The sequence below is a fragment of the Lagenorhynchus albirostris genome, chromosome 3, assembly GCF_949774975.1.
Source record: "Lagenorhynchus albirostris chromosome 3, mLagAlb1.1, whole genome shotgun sequence".
NCBI classification, from domain to species: domain Eukaryota; kingdom Metazoa; phylum Chordata; class Mammalia; order Artiodactyla; family Delphinidae; genus Lagenorhynchus; species Lagenorhynchus albirostris.
The window spans coordinates 62962635-62987717 of record NC_083097.1 but is presented as its reverse complement, the minus strand read 5'-3'; the positions used below and the strand labels follow the sequence as shown (position 1 = coordinate 62987717).

General features: G+C 39.4%; 1 protein-coding gene across 2 annotated transcripts in view; it reads right to left on the bottom strand.

Annotated features, from left to right (window-relative positions):
* CMYA5 (cardiomyopathy associated 5) overlaps positions 1-25083 on the bottom strand; it is a 106084-nt gene that overhangs the window by 26735 nt on the left and 54266 nt on the right. For both annotated transcript variants that reach the window (XM_060143196.1, XM_060143195.1), the window contains exons 3-9: positions 22799-22894; positions 21190-21423; positions 19571-19593; positions 15147-15265; positions 10114-10263; positions 7293-7439; positions 5802-5949 (exon numbers count right to left, since the gene is read on the bottom strand). In XM_060143196.1, the coding sequence (XP_059999179.1) occupies positions 5802-5949; positions 7293-7439; positions 10114-10263; positions 15147-15265; positions 19571-19593; positions 21190-21423; positions 22799-22894 (917 nt within the window). The remainder of the gene's footprint in view (positions 1-5801; positions 5950-7292; positions 7440-10113; positions 10264-15146; positions 15266-19570; positions 19594-21189; positions 21424-22798; positions 22895-25083) is intronic.

Here is a 25083-nt window from a genome sequence, read left to right as displayed (position 1 = left end):
CTACTATCTTGTTCAATAGCCCTTATATAAAGATCTACGTGAAAAATTCATCTTAGAACTGAATGTCAAGAAATATAATTGTCTCTCTTAGTGAAGTGCTGTGTTTCCTTTTATTTAAAAAAAAGATGCGTTATGTAATCTCTTTCTTTCTCCCTCTTGCTCTCTCTCCCCACTCTCCTGTTTTCACTTTAGCTGCCAGGAAGTTCATATTCAAATTGTATGTTCCGTTGAGGTACTGTTCTTAGCCTATGCTTTCTGATACAACCTCCTTCTGCATGACCTGGCTCTTGCTCTTACAGGGTTGTTTTTAGTGGCTCTAGCGTGCCTGGGTCTTTTATTGCGAACTAGAATACTTCGGGAAATTGACAGATCATACGTTAGAAGTGAAGGAATAGGCTGGTTTTCCACTGACTGAGGTTTTACTACACAACCAGGAGGTGTATAGGATTTTCAATGATCAAAGTTAAGTCAGATTCATTTGGGAAGAAAATTCATTTAGAAAAAGCTGAATGCCAAGAATTTCAGTGGGAGCGGGGTGGGGGGGGTGGATTAGCTTCCGGTAACTCTCTCTCCCAAGGGCTCCCTGAAGAGGAATATTACAACTTGGGTCAGGAAAACAATACCATATGAAGATTGTCTATTAATATTGTCTCTTAATTACTCAATGCATTTTCTCCCAGTCATGTCAGTTGTCCTTCCTGTCACCCTGTGAAGCAAGCACAGGGCAGGAATGACTGCCTCTTTTACCCATAGGTTGTGCAGAAGGTCAAATCATTTGCCCTTGGCCCTATGGTCAGTCGTCACCTCTCCAGCTGAAAGCTTCGTAAAGACTTTTTAAAAAGAAAAAAATTCCGGGATTCTTCATCTCCTGCTCAGGCACTAAGTTCATTAGGAAATTCACCCTTATTTGTCCTTATTATATGGACAAAGTGGCAGTCATCCCCAGCTAGAATACCCAGCTGTGACAGACAATCCTGTTCCTGTCCCATCACGTGTAACCCCAAAAGCTAGAAGCAGGAGCTCACGAGTCCAGCACCCAGAGCCTCACCCACGCTGGGGAGGCTCCCAGGGAGGGTGGCCCGGGAGGGTCTCCCTGCCCACAGCCTTGGCCGGGGCTGGGGAGCAGGAAGTTCACTACCAACCACTTCTGTGGCGTATTGAGTCTCACAGATTTGTCATTCAGTACACAGCTTCTTTCTGCACAGCCTACACAGCTAAGCCCTGTACTATATTTCTCGCAGTTTTCCCTCCTCCACCCACAGTTCTGCTGACTTCTTTCCACACAGGAGAGACAGAACAGCTGAGGAAACAGCAGAGCGGTGGAAAATTTTTGCAAGTGTTTTGAGCCCACCCAACCTGAGGAGAGCATTCAAAGAAAAACAGGAAAGGGTGAGTAGGAGCTCCCTCAGCCCCCGCACACAAGCCGGGGATTGTCACTCCCGCCCACCCCCAAGCCCAGTAGGGGCCGACTGCTGGGACAGAGCCGCAGTGCCCACACACCAAAATATGCAAATGCGTCTTCTGGAAGGATGATGGAATGGAGGCAACTGCTCGGCTATTTCAGACACCACATCATGGAACTCGGGAGCCCAGTAGGCACATTGCATTCAAACACCTACTCTGAGAGGTCAACCAGCAACTTTGGTCTTAGATTGGAATTTCTAGAGGCCGTCATACGGGAGAGTGAATGCAGGTCCGAAGCTGATGTGTTTCTGTTCTGGCAACCAAAATTAGACTCCCTAATCTAAAGGGTAATCAATGCCCTCCATGTGTGTATGTGCAATTTCATATTACTCATCCTTTTCTCCCTTCTCATTTCCTTTCAACTTCTCTTCCCACTCCAGACCGGAGCTTTTAAGTCTGTCTGTCTTCTCAGGGATTGAGGGTGAGAAAGAGATGTAAATTCATTTAGTTCTTAGTCCTGTTGGGTTCTCCATCTCTCCTTTGCTAGAGATTCCAGCCAGTTAGAGGACTTGGAGTTGGCAAGGGCAGAAGGAGACCGGCTAATGCCATCATTCATCTACTCGTTCACTCATTAAATAGACCTTTAATAAACAGCTGCATAGATAAGGTTCCTGTCCTTACCCATTTTTTTGTGGGGTTTCTTTTGTGGTTTGTTTTCTTTTCTTTTTGCATCTGATTTAGAATAGGGGTTTTGCATAGAACCTAAAATGTATGTAAGGGTTATGTAACCAATGGATCAACAAGATTATCCATGTCCTTCCCTATAAATGATCCATGAAAAGGCTTCCAGTCCACAGGTTAGACTAGTCTTATCTCCTACTTAAGTATCCAAGCACTAAAATTAACTCATTCACCATTCTTCTTTACTTTGTTGGCACAGTTTATTTTTTTTCCCATTGTGAATAGGAGATTATCCTCAAAGCTGACCTAACTTTTTTTTGGTGGTGTCAATATTATGTGTTCAATGTTGATGATATTTACCCATCCAGGTACCACATATGTATTGAGTAGCTACAATATGCCAGATGCTGTCTCAGGCACTGACGCTGCCACTTTAAATAATAACCCCTTCATGGAGCCAACAAGTGAGCGGGATCAGACAATCCTTGGCTTGCTGTTCTTTCCAAGACACAAAATGACTTTAATTATGCACTGTTATGCAGAAAAACAAAGTGAAGAATGTGGTTCTAATAGAATGGAACAGTAGGGATTGTTTGCCTTTGTTGGCTAGGGGTGATCAAGTGTTGAGGTTCTTTGTTTATCAATTCTACTGTCTGACTAGCTGTCTACAACTGACATCCTAGAGATTGGACCATATAGATGATAGTAAATAGTTAATGTTTTGTAGGGTTTTGAACCATCAGACATTGTAGGGAATGTTTTAAAGTTGGCTGTAAGAACCAGATGGTCAAAGACCTAAGACACATGGCTACTCCAGAAGAGTAGAATTGTCCTTCCCTCCTGAACTCTTAAATTGGAGAACAAAAGGGATACAGATGCGTTTTGCAGCACTGGGACTCTGAAATTAAGGATGAATTATTTCACAGTCTGTTGATGCCAACCAGAGGTATAAGGCATTGAGGTTTCTTGTATTCGTGAGGGATCACAGGGTAGTGATTTGTGGCCAACACAATTGTGCTTGCCTCAAAAAATTACCTATTGTAGGATTCAGCAGGGATCCAGAGAGGCTGGAGAGTCATCCCTGGGCTGCGGATTGAACATACCATTCTACCTCCTGGCACTGAGGGGTCTTTTAGCACGTAATTGGAAAAGAGCTCCATCTCCAACACAGCCCCGAACTGTCAGCAAGCCTTCTGCATGTGGAATTTCCCTTCACTTCTAGCTTGCTGGACCACATCCATTCAATAACAAAGGATTCTTGTAGTGTTCCGTAACTTCTACAAACTTCTGCTTATCCAGCCTCTCAAATGCTCTCCTTTGGCAAGAAAAATAAAAATGAACCCCCTGGCAAAGCCTCAAAGGGATAAACTAATGACAAGTCATGTTTTAATAAGCTCAACTTTTGTCTTAATGAAATTGGTGGATGGCCATTTTTTCCCTAGAAATGGAACCGTCAATGATTTCTCTGGCTTTGATGAAGGATTTGTTTGGAATGCATTATTCCCTGTTGATATCAAATGGACTTTTTTTTTTGAGGGCCCCAGGATGATCAGAGAAAGGAAAAACTTTAATTAAAGGGGTTTTGAATGGACTGTGTTCTCTCTTTACATCTATGTTTTTCGTGTGACAAAGGAAACCCAGGATACACGATAACTTCCAGTTGTCAGGCTGTTAAGGTCTGCTAACTCAGTCTGTGTAATGACACAAGATTTAGAACTAGTGGAAAGAATAAGACAAACCTGAGTGTGCATCCTGACTCCACTCCGTCATTTAATACCTTGGCCAAATTATTTAACCTCCCTGAGTCTCATTCAATGGAAGTCATGACCTCCCTCCTAGAATTGTCGAGAGGGTTAGATGAGATTTAGCACAGCTCCTGGCATGTTGAAAGCCCTCGGTGATGCCATTCCCCCTTCCATCCCCCCATTCCCTTCTCCCTGTAGCCGCATTTATGAGATGACATCACAGTTCCCTCAGTGGGATGGCTACTAGGTCTCAGGGTTTCTCTCAGATTTCTGCTGATTTAAGAATCCAACTGTGCTGGTATTATTTATGCAAATGTCAGCTGGGGACCGATGCTATAACAAGGATGAGTCACTTCAGCGCATTCCTTCACAGTCTCATCTTGCCTCAGAAAGAACTGGGCTTTCCTCACTGATGGTGAAGAACGATGGGAGAGATTGCCCTGGGACTCAGGCACTCCAGACCAAATGCTCTCCTAGCACCAAGAGTCTTTTGCAGAGAATGTCCAGGACTCTCCTGGGTGACATTCAACAGTGGTTAGCAGCTTGGACTGTGAAATCTAACAAAACAAGGTTTGAATCCTGATTGCCACTCACTAGCTGCTAGCGTCTCAAAGCATATGTTTTCTCTCAGAGTTCGTTTGAGGATTAAATAAGGCAACATACATAAGGCACTTAGAATAGTGACTTGGCACATAGTAAATGCTCAATAGAAGCCAGTTATAATCTCTTTCTCTTTGTCTCTGTCTTTGTCTCCCTCTCTCTCCCTCTTTTCTCTCTCTTCCGTCTCTCTGTTTCTGTCTCTGTTGGTCTGTCTGTCTGTCTGTCTCTCTCTGAGTTAACCTCTCGGCTATTTGCTGATCATTGAAGCCTGCCTTCTAGCAATTGGCACATTAACAGTATGTTGTTTCCTGTACATTTACTACGTTCTCACTTCTGCTGAAATGTCTACATCCCACCTATACGCACTCCACTCAACATTAATTTGTCCTTTGATCGTTATTTTGTGAAGCCTGCCTTCACATACTTGAAAGAAACTATAATTATTGCTCGGTCGTATGAAACCTCAAATCATAACTAAATAAATAGCTGTTGATTGATAATGAAAATAATCAAGAACTTAAATAATATACTTTATTAAAAAGCTAATTTCATACCATTATTTCCAAGTTCCATATCCTGCCAAAATAGTTTATCTCAGTAAATTTGGTTTAAAAAAATCCCTATCAAAATATGAATATTAATAATAATGATTTGAATATTCATCATGGAACACAAAGTTGCCCTATTGCCGTGGATTGGAGGTTAAGAAGTAAATGAAGTAACAGTAAATGAAGTAACATTTACCAAAGGTCCTCTGGATGCACAGCCCTTTATTGATAAATTTTAGCTTCATAATTTTAGTGAGAGAGCTTTACATTTCTTTTTTCCAGAAAAAGTCTCTAGATTCTTCATGCTCTTGAAGAGGCATCTGCCTCTTCAAGAGCATGAAGGTAATATATATTACCACATATATATATGTATCTCTGTGGTAATATATATGTCATTAGGTCCTTTATATTACCAATATATCACGGAGACATTCAAATTTACATTATATACAAGCTCGCTATTAGTTTCCTGAGTTAGGTGGTACCTATTCTGATCTAACTACTAAAAAGCAGATAACGTATGCATGTATCCTGTGTAATGACTCAAGTTAAATATACCTCAAAGAATGTTCTATCTTATTAAAATTCACATATATTTTTCTTACAAGGGAGTGATTATTCTGCATTGCAGCATGTGTTTATTACAAACTTAGAGTTCATCGACGAATAGTGATGGAATTGCAAATCAAGTCAACGGCTTAATTAGCTCAGGAGGATTTTAGGAAGCTTTTCTCCCTCTGTGAGCATAAGCTTAGAGGTTAGCTTGGAGGCCTGCGCTGGGTTCCTGGCACCCCAGGCTCTCCCCATGGAGAGGGATCTTTACCTGAGGCCCTCGCCCTCGGGAGAGTGCTGTCTGCAGTACTCCAAAGTGTAGGTCTCAGTGGCCTCTGGGTTGGCAGGCCGCCATCGGATGGTGGCCGTGTTCCAACACACAGTACAGTCCTCGGCACAGATCACAGGGGTGGAGGGCGCTGCAGAGAGAGAACCAAGTCAATTGTGGAGCAGTCTATGGCAGTTCTGCTTCCCTGGTACTCTGGGAAGAATGCTTGGGCATGATTTTGTTTTAATTTTTGACTAAAAAATACATTCTGGGTTGAAAATCCAAAAGGTATAAAAATGTATACAGTGAAAAGTCTCCCTGTCACCCCTGCCTTCCAAATTGCCCAGTTTTTACCCATCCCCAGTCTCTAAAAGCAGCTTCCTATAAATCCTACCAGGCTTCTTCATACATATACAAGTAAATCAAAGTATTCTTGTCCCCTTCCTTTACACAAAAGTTAGCCATGATTTTGCCATCAATAGGTGCTCAATAAATACTTGTTTTAAAAGGCAAGAAGAAAGGATAAACCAGTGGAAGTAAGTTAACTGCCTCAGAGGGGTATCCAAGACAGGCCAGGGCAGGGACAGTTAGAATTATCTTAAAGGTGGGCTTCCCTGGTGGCACAGTGGTTCAGAGTCCGCCTGCTGATGCAGGGGACACGGGTTCGTGCCCCGGTCCGGGAAGATCCCACATGCCGCGGACTGGCTGGGCCCGTGAGCCATGGCCGCTAAGCCTGTGCGTCCGGAGCCTGTGCTCCGCAACGGGAGAGGCCACAACAGTGAGAGGCCCACGTACCGCAAAAAAAAAAAAAAAAAAAAAAAAAAATTATTATCTTAAAGGCAATGCAAACTCAGCTTATCCTACACCTGCTTCAGCCCCCTGTGAAAAGGTTCCATCATGGGAATGCATTCCCAGCTGAATACCATTGCTGAGAAACATTTTGGGGTTTCCCAGCACCTATACGAGGAAGCCTGAGCTTCTTACCTTAGCAAATGTGGACTCTATACACTAGCCTTTCTCATCTCATGTCTCCCCTCTCCTTGTTTTTAAGTCAAAGAAATAATACCAAAATTCTTGTTGTATCCTGCACACTCCATACTCTTTCTTACCTGGGCACCTGTGCTCCTTTGTCTTCTTCAAATGGAATACACTCCTTTAACACATTATTCCTACTGATCCTTTAAGGATTCCATTCAGACATCAGTTCTAGGAAGCCATTCCTGACCCTGTCCCTGCCCTGGCCTGTCTCAGATACTCCTCTGGAGTGTTGTGGATCACGGCCCTTACCACACATTTTTTATAATCTTTTGTTTTGTGTCTCCCACACTTGAGTATGAGCTTTGTGAGAAGAGCCCAGTCTTATTTCTTGTTGTAAACCCAGCACTGCGCAATACCCAGCGCACAATAGGTGCTTAACAAATGCTTATTGGTTGATCTTAATAGTCTGTGAAGAATTGAGTATTGCCTCCTAACACCCCCTTAACATCTCTTTACCTGTTCTAAAAATTGCCCTTTCGCTGGGCAGGCTACATCCGGTGAAATTCACAGCCATTACCCATACTTGATAGCATCGGTCAGGTTCTAAATCTTCAAAAACGCAGTAGCTTTCTTTCACCGTCACTCTGTATTCTTCTACCAAATCTAGCATAAAACACAATCATAAACTCTAGGGTATCTTCCTAAGTTAGTTGAAAGTTACATTTATTGGAAAAATGACACATTTTTCAGTGGGAAACACAAACTGATAAACTTACAGATACTACTGTGTGTTAGATAGCACTTTAGAATGCTTAAAGCAACAGCATTCTGAAAGATATTTAGAATGACACAGTATTACTTGTGAACACTTACCAGAAAATAATAGTATAGTGTATTATTATAGTATAGTAATATAGTATAGTGTAATATAGTAATATAGTATATAATATAATATTATATATATATAATATAATATACTATAATATAGTAATATAGTATAGTATAGTAATATAGTATAGTATAATAATATACTAATAGCATATTAGTAAGATCCTGAGCTTCATATTCTGCAATTAAAGTAACTTATTTCAATAGCACATACTACAATTGCAGAGTTTATGTTAACTTAAATCTCAGTAATACATTCTCAAGAAAATTCTTAAGAAGCAATGCCAATATTTCAGGAGAGTATGTAATAAAATAAGGACAATTCCATGTTTTCTAAATTTATGATGTTAAAAAGCGTCTTTACAGATTAGTAAATCATTTGTATTCAGTATGGTTTTCAAAGTTTCAAATCCTGCTTCCTTCTCATGAATTCCAGAATCCTTTCACCTAGAGATTTCCACAATTTATAGAAATACTTAAACACCTTTGATAGAGCATAAACTATTCGAAGAAATAACTTTGTTTAGTCAAGACATTTCCTAAAATTACTTACATTATTTTCAAGATGTTAGTAGTAAATATTACTCAATAACATTCTGAACACCTGCCCCTTGGGCCAAACTGATTATTCTTACTGAAATTTTCTCTCCTTTTAAAAGAACAATTTTCTTTTCTAAATTAGCCTATGGTAATTCCAGTTATCCTCTCTTATTACTCTATGATGTTACAGCTTCAAAACCCCTCCAGTTAAGAAACCCAGATTGTTCCCTTTTAAAGTAAATTTAAGAGATCTTCAACTCAGAAGGTTTCTTCAACTGCATCTCTCTTTCCCAATGAGCTATACTTTCTGCGCAGAAAGTTTGGCTTAAATAATGTCATAAAGACATATACACTGAAAAACATTTCCCCATAACCTAGAACTTGTGACTGCAGTTTTCAATGGAATTATCCTTTTAGGCTAAGTCCTGTTAGCCTGGTACTCCTTTTAACAGAGCACATAACATATGTTACTGGAGACCTATTACTCACAGCATGGTATCACAGTCTAGACCATCAGATTAATGAATTGGCATCAGCAGAGTTCAAGGCATTGAATGAATGAGACACAGGACAGGTAAGTGGGGCATGGTGCGGGGGGTTGGGGGGCAGTGGCAGTGAAGCACTTTTAAAAAGCACTCCAGGAAATAAACAGTTGTTAAGAGGAGTCTTGGAGAGCCATGAAGTTCCATGATATAACTGGATATACACAGTGAAGTGTGGTATAACAGAACAAACACAGAGTCAAGCAAATAAAAACATAAGCTTTGGAGTCTGAAAGATCTGTATTTAAAACCTGCCCTGGTCCCGAGTAACTTGCGTGGTCTTGGGCAAATTATTTAATCTCACATCAGTTTTCTCATTTGCAAATGTGGATAAGGGCACTTTCCTTGTTGTGCTGTGACAGGTATATGGTAATAGGTCCCCAGTAAGATAGGAGTTCTTATAGACAAACTTAGCCAACTTTACAATATGCCTATGGTTGCTTTCTTACTTTTTTCCTAATTTAAATAAGTATCATATGACATCTGAAAAGACTTAAATACTGGTTAACAGTGAAATACGTTATAATTCATTCCTTATTACAAATTGGGTTCCTATGCCATGTCAATCCTGTCACATGCCCATCTGATTTCCAAAATACATGGGTCTATCCTTAACAAGCAACACAGAATGCCAGCAGTCCCAGCTCTGATTCATCAGGAAGTACAACCTCAAACTGCCTGGCTTCTAGGTCCTATTAGAGGTCCTAGAGATATTCACAGAGGCTCAACTATATGACGTGCCACCCATTCACCCTCCTAAGCACTTTCACCTCTATCTTCACATTAATTTGGGACACCAGAAGACTACACCATACAGTCTTCTCATGCCTTGAGAAGTGTGAACTCTGAATTTACCTTTATAGTTTGTTTTCAGCTTTTATCAAAGGTGGATCTGAGAAATGCCAACCATGGCATCCAATGCTGCATTTGCACTAAAATTACTGTGGAGGACAGTGTCCTACATACAGCTCATTTCTCCTCTACAAAGTCGTACACATTATACTTGTCTTTTAGACTTCAGTTCTGATTGAAATTTTGTTTTCAACACTTTGGTACATTACCTCCTGCCTGAAAATGAGAATCACTTAATTTCTCCTGTTAACCTGAATACTCAAAGCCAAATTTGAATTTCTGTTACAGTATTCATGTTGATCATTAGGATGATATTTATGCATTTTTGTTTTCCTTGATCCTGATTTCCAAATTTTGCTTACATGTTATTTCATTATACGATTGTTGGTTCATTGTTGTTTTTGTAAGTGGCTACAAGTGCTTGTGGAAAGAGTCATAATATGTATATGTTTAAATACTACACATTAACATATAGAAATGTACATATGCATCTGAATTTGTGTTAGCAATCCTACCATTTACTTCCTGGTCATCTTGTGGCTCCTCCATGCAGTAAACCTGGAATGAGTCAACGACATCTTCCTTGTTCACGCTCCAGTAAACTGCAATCGTTGTGCTAGTGGCAGAATTTGGTTCCTGAGGTTCTAATCTAGGAGGCTGTGGAACTGGAATATAAGCAAGATTTATTATCACTAATGCTGCTTTTATTGATTGATTTCTTTTTCTTTTTGCAAAAGTCACTTGTACTTACTGATAAAAATGGAAACAATACAGAAGTACATGGAGTAAAGCTGGGAGGGCTACCTTGTTCCCAACAGCCCCCAACCCTAAGGATATTCCTTGGAGGCAACCACTGTTACAGTTGAGTGTGTCTCCCTCCAAAATGTCTTGTCTGCATGTGTACATATATACATATAATATACATAGAAGTAAACAAAAAATGGATCTCCCAATGGGATCACTTGATAATATTCTTCTGTAATCCTATATTTAGAGCAATAAACTTATACAAGTTAGAGGACTCATCAAATGATTTGGTTTTCCTTCAAAACAAAACTTTGAGAAAGCATTGCTAGATAACCAATGTTGTATCCTTCTACATCAGTATAGAAACTATATTCAAATAGAGACAAATGAAACCCTTTTTAGCTATAGTTGCTATATTATCAAGGCTGAAAAAGACTTGCATGAATAAAATATCAAAATATACTTTCTGAAACTACTATCCCATTTTTCCATCTCCAACATGACTATATCTACAACTTTTTAAAACAAAATGTAAAAATTACATGGGGGAAAAAGTACCCTATTAACTGATTCAAATATAAGGTTTAGATATCTAGTACAAATCCATTGTTCTGAATTTTAAAGACAACAATATTCTCAAGTGTTTTACCAGAGATTTCAAAGGTTTATAATTATGCATATTGAACATTAACAGCATATACGACACCATAAATCAAGCTCCTATACAATTCTCCTCCAAAATTTTTGAGATATAAAAGCATTGAACATAGTTTACAAATTAGAGGAAAAGGTTATTCCCATAGTTGAAAAGATGTCCTGTTTTTAAATTTATTTGTGTTGTTATTTTCCTGTCAACAGTTTCCTGAGAGATGAGCTTGCTGAATAATACAGGCCAAATTTTATGAGATTACTTTATTAAAAGTCAGCACTGAAGGGAAAGAAAACAAAGGTTAGTTCAACAGGAAAGTGGAAAGTAGAAGAAATAAATGGGTCTAAATTTAGTAAATGGAACAAAAAGAGACACATTGAAAAGATTCAATAAAGAGATAAAGACCTGAGGAAATACACAGTTATGAAAAATGAGAAGCAGGATAAGAGAGTGGGCAAGTTCATGGGCTTTGGAGCAGAGAGGCTGGCCTAAGGTTAAATGCCAGATCCCTCACTTAGGAGCTGTGTTATCTCAGCTTCGGTTCCTCCAACTTTAAAAATAGGAAAACGACAATAATACCATTTCCTCCCAGGGTTGTTTTAAAAAGCAAGATAATGTATATTAAGTGCTTAGCAATGTATCTGACACATAACCGGTGTTAACATTCAGAAAGCAACATGGCCTTTTGCAGGAGCACAGAAAATGGAGGGGAGAAGGCAGGAAGCCCCTGAAGATGGGAGTTGAAATAGACCCATCATCTGGTAAATCACAGAGGGACCACAGAGGTAAGACATGCTGGGAGCCTGCATGATACGGCAGGAAGCCTGCCTGTCAGAGCACCTCCGCAAGGACTGATAGTGGTCCAGAGACTCTTATACTATCTTTGACTTTTCTGTCTTCCCAGCAGGAAATCAGTGTCACATTGTAAAGGAGTTCATCCGGATAAATGCAGCTCAGTAAATTTTCATGTTGCCCAGGTTTATGGAAGAGCCAAGCAGATTGACTATTATCAATCATCTTTGAAGCAGTGCTGGAGAACTTCTTGAGGCATGAACAACGAACATGCTGCTTTTTTCTCTACGAATTATAAATTGAGCTAGAGCTGCTTTTTAAAACTGGCAACATCTTTTCAAAAATCTCTCTCTCAGGTAACTTAACGAACTTAAAATTGATAATTGACCCCCAAATCAACAAATTTTAAGGAATAAGCAGTTGTAGGGAATTAAGTAAAGAATGTCGGCTAGAAATAATTTTGTACTTAATCTACTCCTTTAAAAACATTAAAATTAAAACATCTTTTTTCAAAGCAAGAACCACTTTTATTCTTCAAAGTATTCTAAAACTAAGAAGGGGGTATGAATATTCCATAGATGTAATCTAATAACAGTTGGCTGGATTTACAATTCCTGTGTGGCAGAAGGACATCAGAAGCTCAGATTTTATACGTTAGCAATGCTATTTACGCTTCTGTAGTAATAAACTTGAGTGGGAGTAAGGCCAAAAAATGCAAAATGATTTTAAGGCTTCTTTGCCAGAGGCTAAGGAGCCAGGCACAGCATCACCCCATGGATTCCCTCTGCCTGACAGTGTGCCCATAAAGAGCTGTCATGCTCGGCGAGCTAAGCACTAGATCAACCTGCACTTCAGTACCTGTGGTGGATACAGATTCCCACTAAACCTAGCTTTCAAAAAAGAGAACAGCATTATTTGCAGTAGCCAAAATGTGAAAGGAACCCAAAAGTACATCGATGAGTGAATCGATAACGGATAAGCAAAATGCAGTATAGACATCCAATGGAATTTATTCAGCTTTACTAAGGAAGGGCATTCTGACACATGGTACAACACGGATGAACTTTGAGGGCATTATGCTAAGTGAAATAAGCAGTCACAAAAAGACAGATACTGCATAATTCCACTTATATGAGGTACCTAGAGTACTTTAAATTCATAGAGACAGGAGGTAGAATGGTGGTTGCCAGAGGCTGGGGGGAGGGGGTGGGGGCAGGAGGAATGAGGAGTTATTATTTAATAGATACAGTTTCAGGGCTTCCCCGGTGGCGCAGTGGTTGAGGGTCCGCCTGCCGATGCAGGGGACACGGGTTCATGCCCCGGTCCGGGAGGATCCCACATGCCGCGGAGCGGCTGGGCCCGTGAGCCATGGCCGCTGAGCCTGCGCGTCCGGAGCCTGTGCTCCGCAGCGGGAGAGGCCACAACAGTGAGAGGCCCGCGTACCACAAAAAAAAAAAAAAAAAAAAAAGATACAGTTTCAGTCTTGCAAGATGAAAAGAATTCGGGAGATGGATTAGTGGTGATGGTTGTACGATGGTGGCTTCAACATGGTTAAAACGGTAAATTTTATTTTACGCATATTTTACCACAATTAAAAAAAAATTCTTAGGAGCAGAGTCCAGGAAGCCTTGGATGTCACTAATCTATAGTTACCCCTCCTTTCACAGCAGTGCACTCAGCCTCTTTGGTGTAGAGCAGTGGTTCAAGTGCAAAGACTGAAGCCAAACTCCACTCGCCACACACACCCCAAATAGCTGTGTATCTAGGGCAATATGAGAGGCGTTTCTCTGTTCCCTTTATTTCCTCACCTGTCAAATGGGAATAACAATAAAACCTACCTCCTAGAGTTGCTGTGAGATTAGATGACGGTCTAATTAGATAACAGTCTCCACACTGCCAGGCATCATGTAAGCACGGAAGAAATGTTAGGGGCTGCTCTGTTTCTCATCATAAAGTTCACATCCTTTCCTTATTGTATCTGTTTATTACAGTGATCAGATTAGCTTTTCAGGCACCCGGTGAGGACTTTATAGCTGAGAGATGTTGTTGGTCACAAAATGAGCAAAAGCTATCTAGCAGCAAGTCAACACCCTGGGCTCCAATTCTGGGAAGCAGATGTACAACGAGTGCCATTTATATCTCAGAGACCAGTCTCCCCATAACAGTTTGGAACTACTGGGACTGCCACATGCACTGTTTCTGAATGAATCATTAACACTGTGACAAATTTAACTCTGTGACCTCTAAAATATACAAAATGCCCTCTTATTGCCCATCAGATATTCAAAAGAATATCCTTCTAAATGAACAACAGCATATAACGAATCCCTTAAAAGCAAAAGAGCTACTTTCTTGACCAGAATTTCTTGGTTTGCAATCGCTCCTCCATTCGAATGCTTCTTAAAGACATTACAAGAAAATACCCTTTTGTTCTGAGATATTTCTAGAGAAAACCCATTAGAACAAATGACTGAATTTTTCATTTTATATAGGGTTGATGGGTTTTGCGGGGGCGGGGTGCTTTTTTGTTTTTCAGTTTTTTTTAAAGACACAGTAACCTTTTACTAGTTACTAAATTAAAACTCTTCCCACAGGAATGAAAGTTAATTGTCAATTTGAAAACAGAAGTTGTCTTTAAGGTTTGCTTTGGAAGACTATAGCATCTTTTAAGGAGGGCATCTAAGTACATTTTACAGTAAGTGGAACTTGGTTACTTCACTGAAACACAGCAGCTTTGAAAAATCTAAAGAAATGTCATTGTCTTGTTTGTTAAAATAGCACATTAAAAAATATTCTGAAGAGCCGGCAGGATGCTTTTCACAGCTGAGTAGGAGGCTCCTGGCTACAGAGCATGATGCTGAGCTGTTAGTTCTCTAAGTTAATCTGTTTAGTTTGAAAAAAGGAAAAAGAACTCAATTGAAGAGGGGAAAACCACTCAGAAAGAAAAATCTGTTCAACACATATGAAAATATTTGATTTATTTTTCCTTCTATACCTGGCTGCTGGCATGAAGCAAATAATCTCTAGAAGAGAGAGAGAAATCCTCTTTTAAAAGGAAAAAAAAAAAAGAGAGAGAAGACCCTTCGATTCCATTGCTACTTCCTTCCACCTCCACAATATCCCAGCACAGTCATAAAGCTTCAAATGGAAATGCAGTTTATAACTGAAATGGTTTGCTAGTCTCACGCTTTATTATAGAATCTATAAATTTTTATAGATTTAAATTTATATAGCTTTAAATTTTTACAGCTAAGATTTTTCTTTTTCCACTTATATTTCCTTACATTCAAAAACTTTACAAAACAAATAAGAAAAAACTGTCAAATTTCATCAAGGTAAATAATATATTGAAGTTCCTACCAGCCACTTGTTTTAACATCTGGTCGCTTCTTGCCGAGCTGTCGTCATAATGTTCAAAAAGTGAAAACGCAGCAGGCATTTTCTCTAAAGAAGCAGTGCTCTCCATTGCAGAAAGCAACCTATCAGGAGGAAATATTTCTATATAAGTCAAGAAATTATTAGCATACAAAATGAAAGCTAAGAACAGTTATTCAAAATGAAGTTGTTGTTGGTGGTGGTGGTGATGGTGGTGGTTTCTGTGAGGCATTGTATCCAAAAAGAATTTAAACTGTTTCAAAATCTGGAAATATATGTATAAAATCTATTCACAGGATTCTTCAGTGCAACTGGTAATATTAGAAACTCCATTCCTATACCCTTAAATCTGAATAGATTCCATTGAATTATACAGTCTTAATTTTGCCTCTATAAAGTTAGTCCTAAAAATGATTACATTATAATGGTTGTTTATACTCTCTAAAGATAAAAATGTTTGGAGCCCATCTGGAAATTCACATACTGTGTGATATCTTTGCTGTTTTCAACCGTCACTATTATACATCTCACCATTTAGTCTTTCAAGAAAATATGTTCACCTACTATGTGCCAGGCACTGTTCTGGGTTCCGGGATACAGCAATGAAGGAGGAAAGTCTATCTATTCTTAAAAGACAAAATAAGCCACAGTATATAAATTAATAGCTTTCTTTATACTCAAGACCGTCTTAGGAGGGATGCCAACAAATACTCAGCATTGGTATCCAGGTGAAATCTGGACTTAAAATTAAAAAAAAAAAAAAAAAAAGGTAGATTCTGAAGAGGGAAAAGGGGAAGGGAGAATTGCAAAAACATTTATCTTTAGCATGAGGGGCCTAAACTTTGGTTAGGCTCTCTCCTCTGTGCACCTCACTCACAGAGGACTGGAATTACCTTCCGAAATTAAGTCAACCACTAGGAACTCCATCAGCTTCATAATCATGGACGTTGGGGTTTGGGCAGCACAGACCCATCTCTAAGCCTTTCACCTGCTGTTGGAACTTTCTTCTCCTAAATACTTGTGTGTCTCCTTCCTCATTAAATTTAGATCTCTGTTCAAATGTCAGCTCTTCAGAGAGGGCAGCCCTCTCCCTTCTTCTGTTCCTTACTCTGTCGTGTTTTCTCCTCAAACTCATTACAACCTATGTGTTTTTGTCCGTCTACTTCACCTGACTATAATCTACATGCAAAAAAAGGACTTTGCTGGGTTTACTACTGTACTGTAATGTGTTACTTGGCACATAGTAGGCTTTTAATAGATATATTTTGAATGAATAAGAGGACAAGGTTTCATTTGGATGAGAATATCAGGATCTCAGGTCTGGAAAATTTATCAATATGAGGGGAAAAGATTATAAAATATAACTGAAATATTTAGAGTGCCCACTAGGCTTACTTGTGTTAGGAATAATAAAATTCACTATCATCTGATTTGGGGGAGATGTTCCAGTAGGGGCTTTGAAGAGGAGGTGACAGTTGGCTGAGTCTTAAAGAATAAGTAGGAGTTTCCTACGCAGAAAAGATAGTACGGGTGTTGCAGAGAGAAGAACAGCATGAATAAAGGCATGGGGTTGTGAAAGAGGCACTCAAGGCCCAGAGGGGACCATGGGCTACCTTGAGAACTGGGAAAGGGAGACAGTTAGAGATGACTTTCATATCCACCAAGAGTTTCCATTTTGTTTTTAAGGCAGGGAGAGCCATAGAAGTGTTTACACAAGGGAAGTTTAGAAGAGTACCCTGGCATGAGTCTGGGGGAGGATCAGAGCAAGTAGACTAGAGAGGTAGTGAGGCCAGTTGGGGGGACCCCACGACGCTCTTGATGAGGGAAGACAACATGAGCCTTAATTAAGGCTTTGGAGACGTAGAGGGTGGAAATGATAGGCTCAAAATGAATAAACAGGGGTGACTAGTGCACATACTAAGCCCTCTCAGTACATGTCACTGACGAAATGGAGGACTTTTTTGTAGCACAGAAGCTGTAGCTCTAGATAGAACACATAAAGTGTTTGAATTTTCCCTTATGCACTGATCTGTTCAATTTTAGCATCAGTGTGTGTAAGGGCATCTTTTTATGAGCAGGTCCTACAATGGTTGTGACTCTCTTTCATTATTAGAACACAGAAAAGCAAAACAGAGGAAAAAAATTTATCCTCTTAACAGAACAGCATTTTCTAAGCAAATGTGTTTTTTAAAATATGCAAATTTTGAGTCTAAATATCCTTGACAGCATTCTTTAATTTAAGCATTTTCAGTGTCGAGAAAAATCATTTAATATATGAGCACTGCCTTTAGATATATAATATGATGGCAGGGAAAAAAAAAGCAGCAAGGGGAAAAATCTAGGAGAAAAAGCTAGATAATTAGCATTTCTCATAGAAAGGAACACCAATGACATTGAGACTTTGAGGCAGAAGTTGTCTTGAGAACATGAAAGGCTTCATTTTAGTGAGAAAAATCAAGCTTCATCATATGTGTGCATATTTAACAGGATTTTCTTTAATTGCTTATATTGCTTCACCAAATCCTGAATTTTGTTATCTTTTTTCTTTACAGAAAAATAATGGTTATCCCAAGTGTATGCTCCTTTAGGCAACATACAGCTTCCGCAAAGGTTAATTCATTGTCAATTGGACAATGAGATCAAAATTAATTAAAATGACACACAGATGAACAAGTTCAAGCACAAAACCAAAAAAAATGGTATTTAGAATTAAATGCATGTCAATTCGTATTAGCAAGTTAATATTCTAATGTTTAGAAAAGTAACAACGTGAAACTATAGCATTTTTAAAGGTAAACACATTTGCAAATTTTCATTCATCAAGTTTTCTTGCTGATCAGTATCTTCCACGAGTGAATGAAATATAATAAATAAGCAAATATGCCCCTACATTGTCCAGTGCATACGGAATGGCACTCTAAATCCATATACTTTGGGGGTAAAAATAAATATCAATAATACTTAGAAGAAATGTGTAATTTTTAAAAAATAAAGAAAACTGGGAGCAAGGCCTGGGTATCAGTTTCCAGACCTGCCCGGTGTGCCTCTGACTCCTGCGTGAGAACTGGTACATGTGCAGGTGCCTGGTCCCACCTGGATTCTCCTGTAGTGGATCTGGGGTGGAGCTCCAGAAGCTTTGGTTTAACAAACTGCACAGGTAACTCAGAAGCCAGTCTGGGGCACCACCAGGCCAGAGGACAGGTTGTTATAAACCAGAGGTTCTCAACCCTGCCTGTGCTCTGAAATCACCTAGCAAGCTTTAAAAATACCCTGGCCACACCCCACATCAGTTAAGCCAGAATCTCATGAGATAAGATAGAGGCATCAGCATTTTTTAAAGCTCCCTGAATAATTCTATTTATAACAGAGCCACTATAATAAAACCCTTATTGATTAATGCCAATATTAATATACAAACTATTAAAGCATCTTGACAATATTCTGTTGAACATATTTTTTTAAAGATAAATAAGATTCATCTGTACAGTTTTCAGTATCTAAAAAATCAGGTTTCTAATCCAAACCCATCTTTCTACATTTTAATATATCACAAATACAAATTTCTGATTTTACTTTATGCTATTTCACAATTTGGCATTGAATGAAATGAACTGAAGATAATATTTACAATTTTAGAAATTTACATTAAAGGGGTAAAAATGATCTAAAAAAAAAATTAGGCTCTAACAGGAGGAAAGACCTCAGGCCTGGCTATGAGGCAGAAGGGAAAATGTGTCATATCAGTATGAGCACTTCACTATCAGATGCTCCAGACGATAAGCATAGATCTGCTACGTGTTTTTATAGACAACATTTCCTGATTTCTTGTTGAGTGTTTTGCCTTTTAAATGAATGAAGAACTTCTCTTAGATTGAGTGTTAAAAAACAACAACAAAAACAAAACAAAATCAAAAGAGGAACATTCATTTAGGTGAGCTGAGCAGAAAAAGAAGATAAATTCATGCCTGTCTTCTGAAGAGAAAGTGAGAGAACATTCCCTTAAGGTTACATAAATCATCAAATTGCTCAAGGCAGATATGAATGATTCTTTCAAATACTCATATTTAACCAGAAAGTCTAAATATCTACAAAATGTTCTGTATGCAGTGACAGGAAAGATAGCCTAGTCTAGATTAGGCTGGAAATACAGAATACATCTCAGCGAAGCAGTTAAAAATCTACATTATGATAATTGTTATTTAACTAAAGCACATGCAATTTCCTTTCAAAAGCTATCATTTAGCTTTCAAAAGCACTGTATCTATAATAAAAGTGCAAATCCAGGAGCTCACTAAATGTATGCATTTTTTAACTGGCAGCTCATTTTCTATAAAGCATCAAAATATTAAAATAAAGCATACAGTCATGCTAGTCTCAGTCGCCACTACATTGTGCCACATTTTCTATACCTTTCATTGATTTCCTCAAACGACTTATGGGGGAATGAGAGAGATTGAGAGAGGAGAAGGGAGGGAAGGAGGGAGGGAAGAAGGGAGGGGGGAGGGGAGAGAGAGAGAGAAACTAATTAACAACCAAAAGAAAAACCAACCTCAAGCATTAAGATCACGTATGTTCTAAAAGTCATTACTCCTCAGCTACCTTTGAGGCTGTTTCCTCTGGGGGGCTTCATTCCAGGCAGCAAAGAAATTAGTGCTCAGAAGGGGTGGCGGACAGGGTCTGGGATGGAGGGGGCTTTAGTTTTACTCTCTACCATCAGCAAGGCCAGCACCAGTTGCTTCTGCTCTGCTTCTCTCTATTCATTAATGAATGGCTTAGCTTCCAGAATAGAATTCTCTGAAGCAAGGAAAGTGACTTAAATTCGTTCAATGTGGAGATAAAGCAAAATGTAATCAGTACTTATCTCTGGGTGATACCTTCTCTGTGCTTTTCTGTACTTTCCAAATTTTCTGAAATGGATATATATTACTTTTATAAGCAGGAATAACATGCTTCCTTTTCTACAGCTTGTTCTTCTGGAGAGGAGAAAATATTCTTATCAAACCAAGGTAAGGTTCTTAGGAAACACAAAGCACTTTATTAGTGCTAGACTTCCAAGGAGGTGCTTAAATTTAAAATGCTAAAGCTTTGCCTTAATTAAGCATAAAGCAACTGAATGATTTTCATCCTCCTTTGAGGATGCCATGTCCACCTCACCCAAATTTGCACTGGATGGAGGCATCCCCAAAGGCAAATCAAAAGCCTAACATTGCCCCATTTGGCCTTGTTCTATCTCCAGTCTTTAGTAGAAGGCTGGGAGGATTGCGGAGCTTTGAAAGGGAGGTTCCCACTCATAAAATGGTGCTTTTCTCGTTTGACAATTAGGTTTAGGATTGCCTTCAGGGAAAACATCTCCATCACTCCTGCTTAATCCTGGCTCCATGGAGAATCAGTATTCTACTGAAGGTTCTAGGGAATTAGGAGAGCAAAGAGCTGTCTCTGTGAGTAGTTTGAGGAGCACCCAAGGGACTCTGTCCACAAGGTACTTGCTTGAATTAAGGAATCTGATCACCAGGAAGACCCTTGTAAAAAGATCAACATGGTACCTGAGAGAGGTATCATGTCATCCTTTTGCATGCTGAAAGTGTACCAAAATGTTACTCTCCACTTGGTAAGGTTCAGAGGCAATGGTCCCTATGAGAGGTCATTTCAGATTAGGGAGTGGGAGTGGAGGGGGGAGAGGCACTGGAAGATGAGGCCAGCACCCAGGGAGCATGGCATGAATAAAGTTTTTAGGCTGCTTTCCCTCCCTCTTAGAAGGTGACCAATCCATTGTGACAGAGCAGAAAGATGATGCTGCGGCCTGGCTTCCATGTGTCCTTCAACTGGATCTGGGTGTTACGGCTTTAAGGATTGGCTGGGCCTTTTCAATAGGCATGAGGCATGCCCTAATAACTTTTAAATGAGAATTATATAAACCCCACACAGAGATATAAATCATCTTAGGGAATAGTAAAAGATGAGTTTTTTTAAAGTAAACTTGGGTCAGAGTGGGTTCAAGGTGTCTGGACCTGTTTGAATTGGTGCTTACAGTCAAGAAAACGGTCTCATCAAGCTCCTCGACTTCTCTCACGATGGTCTCCAGGGTGTCCTTGGCAGTGTCCATGCTCTGCAGAAAGTGGACCATCTGGTCATGTAGGAACTCCATCTTCTTTTTCTTCACTTCCTCAAAGCTCTGGGCTTTCTCATCATACTGCGCTAAAACCTTTTTCATCATTTCCTCATTCTGTTCTTCTAGGCTTTTCTCATTTTTACTACAGTTTTCCTTTAAAAACAAACAAAAAAACGCTTCTGAATGAAACAAGAAGTGCGTGTGTGTGTGTTTGTGTGTGTGTGTTTTAAGAGAAATACTAGCCTTTAAAATAATTAACCTCTGGCATCCTGGTAAGAGAATCACAGATTACATGCAGAGTCTAAATTTCCAGCCCACCAACCCCCTTTGCCATAGTTAGCTTTGCAACAGAATTCACTGTAAGAGAACTGTCAAGAAGGAGTTAGTTAATGAAACACACATAAAAATGTTTGTAGGGAAGTATTGCCTACCCGCATTCACACATGATAAAATTTGAAAGTGGCATCACGGTGAATGAAGATCAGGGAGCAGAGAAGGTTTAGTGCCATTTTCACCACTCCACTAAAATCATAGTGTGAGGGCGGGCACAGCCAGGATATTGGACAGGGTGCTACATTCATAAATGCTCTCCAGGGAAGGGGTAGCTTCCGCCAGAGCAGGAGAAACTTTATTGCCCGTCTGGACAAACTCAGATGCTTAGAGGGCTAGTGATAAGGTGATCATATTACTTACTGTCTAAAAGGAACACTTCGGTGGCAGTGAGGGGTAGGGGGCAATAACACTAAAAATAATCAACAGGTGTTAACTGATCTACAACAGGAATTAAGCAGACCTCTCACAAGCAAACTGGAATGAGGAGTCACCCGAGTGATGGGGAAACTGTGCACCAGCCTTCCACAGGGGCCCTCTAACAGTCCTGACTGACAAGTAAGGATGCCTGGGCTGTGATTGTATATGGATGGAGCACTGCTACCCCCTTCTTTCACTGCAGAGGGAGCAGGGTCAGCATGAACTCATCGAAGACAGTGGTACCATGAGAGGCACTCATCTGTCCTGGGCATGAAATACTGGGCAGTGCTTTAGAGCACCTCTGCAGAGCTAACCCAGTGAAAAGCAGGATGGTAGGGCAAGTCAGAACTCAGACCTGAATTCAAATCTTGGCTCTCAACTTACTATAAACTTACTATGACCTTGGTTAATATATTTCACTCTAAGTCTCAGTTTCTTATCTATAAAATGGGGGCAATAATAATAATAATAGCTCCTATTTCATATGGTTACTGTAAGGATGAAATTGGATAAAGCATGTAAAGCAGTTGCCCTATCATAGTTAAGTGCCTGATAAACGTGCATGTGTTTTTAAGGGCAAGTCATTTATCCTTAGAAAGTAATCTCACTGATGAAACAGAGGGAAGACTTAAGGACTTTACTTTTAATGGAAGAAAACCAACAATGGCAAACCACATATGCACACACAAACCCCAAATCAGGTCCTTTTAGCTTAGAATCATTTATTTGTGATGCCATGAGCAGACCAAGTTAAAGTAAAAAGGATAAGGTAACCTACCTCAATGGTATTAAAAAAGGATTCTATCTCACTAACAAAGGCTTCAATCCTCAAGGATTTTTCTTGTAAATCTTCTAGAAAGTCTGCTAATTGAACCTGAAGAAAAGAATTAAGATGTCCTTAGTATATGAGATTTGAGAAAAGAACTTCAAGCAGTGAATTCCAATTTTCTTATAAATTTAGTATGTTTGGTAGAGAGCCACTATATCATGTTCACTAACAAATCAATCTTTAACTTTTCCTTGCTGCTTCATCTAAATTGACTATAGGTAATGTATGATAAACAATTAGGAGGTTTGTGAGTGACAGCAATAGTTTATTTTCTTATGCAAGAGGAAGGACTTCTTGGTAAGCTGGTGAGTTCAAAGCATACTTGTTTTAGTAAACTATGAATTGAATTCTTCCTCCTTAATTAGGCCTTGATTTTTATACATTGTCATTCCTTTAAGATGGCAGACTTTTTTCTGAACTGGTCCAACATATCTGAGTAGACTTCTCACATTCGCACCAATGGTTTCAGGTGTTCCTGCCCCACCTGATCCTGAGAAGGTGAACAGAGTGTCACCAGGCCGAATGTCTAGTATACCAAATGATGAAAACTATCTACTACAGAGACCTTAAGGTTCTAATGACCCTCAAAGGGTTAAAATACTCTCAAGGAGTGACAGTCAACTAGAAAATGTATGGGTGATGGGGGAAGATGGTACCTATTAGTTATAAAACTAGCTGCAATCTATCCTGTGAAACTTAACAAGTAACAACACAATAAAAGAGCTTCCGTCTGCCTGATTCACTATCCACAGAATGATGGAGAAATTACACTGAGAAAAGTCCCTTCAGGATCTGGTCTCTGCTTCCCTCTCTAGCCCCTGCCTCTTCTCCACAAGCCCCCAGGCTCCAATCACACAAGCCCCACCTTTCCTTGGACTCTTTCCCACCTATGTGCCTTTTTATATGGCATTCCCTTTCTCTAGAATGTCCTCCCTGCCCTTGTTTACTAGAAGAACTCTATCTTACTTAAGGCTCACCCAAGCTTCACCCTTTTGTGACACCTTTCCTATCCTTCCCAGTCTCCCTCCACCATTTCATTTACTCCCAGAGGGTTCCTGTCTCAGAACACTGTGCTCCCATAATGCTGTATGATCTGGGGGAGCTACAAGTCTATCTTCCTTTATTTTTGTTTTGTTTTCATTCTCTATGATTAGCACAGTTCTTGACATGGAATGGAAAGTCAATAAATATTGAGAAAGAAGGAAAGGAGAGAGTGAAGGAAGAAAACAAATGACAGATAAAAGATAAGGCACTCCAAAGGGGATGCAGTGGTGGGGAGAAGCCAGGACCTGGATAATCTACAAATGCAGCCATCAGTTCCTGAATAATCACAAATGGCCTACTCACAAGATGCTAGAGAATTCTCAAGTGACAATTTTTTAAATTTAATTTTTAAAATGTGCCAACCAACTCAATCTTCACAGTTGATTTAATGAACGAAGCAAGTCTCTGGCTTAGTCAATTTGTTTTCCACTTTCTCTTCATACTATATGGAGAAGGTCCAGAAGAAAACCTTTAAAATGGTTTTAAAGCAGGAGACATCATATCTCCCTGCTTTTGAAATTTGTTTTAAATTAACAGTACTTAGAATTATTTTTTTAATTTCTAAAACTCATGGAGATAAACAAAACATAATTAAGAAAGCTAAAGAAAATCTAGTCTTCTTTCTACTGACAGTACCCAGTAGTTGTTAGTTAACAAAACCAAGCGTCATCAAAGAATGGGGCATATTTCACTGGTGTTGATGCATCCCAATGCCTGAGATTCCAAAAAGAAATTGACCCATGCCCTACCCCAAACTTGACCAGGTAAAGTTTCAACAAAATTTCACCCTGGAGATATAAAACCAATATCATATCAGTTGAGAAGGATTACTTTTCCAGGAAAAAAAAAAAAAAGCCAAGATTCTAATATGTTTTCCTACTGAATCAAAATGAGCCTGACAATCATTTATCAGTGACCTAACTGAATAATCATATTGAAAATTGCTACCATTAGGAAGGCACTAAGCAGAGCAACATGGATACACAGTCAAGGGCATGAGCTCTAGCATCAGACAGACCTGGGTACCAGTCCTAGTGCTGTCTTCTATGACCTTGGACTTAAACTATCTGAGCCCATGTCATTATCTGCAAATCGATGACAATGACAGGGTTGTCATATGGATTAAAAGATATCTTGTATATAAAGACCTTAACACATTGCCTGGCCCACAGTAAGTGCTCAATTCTTGC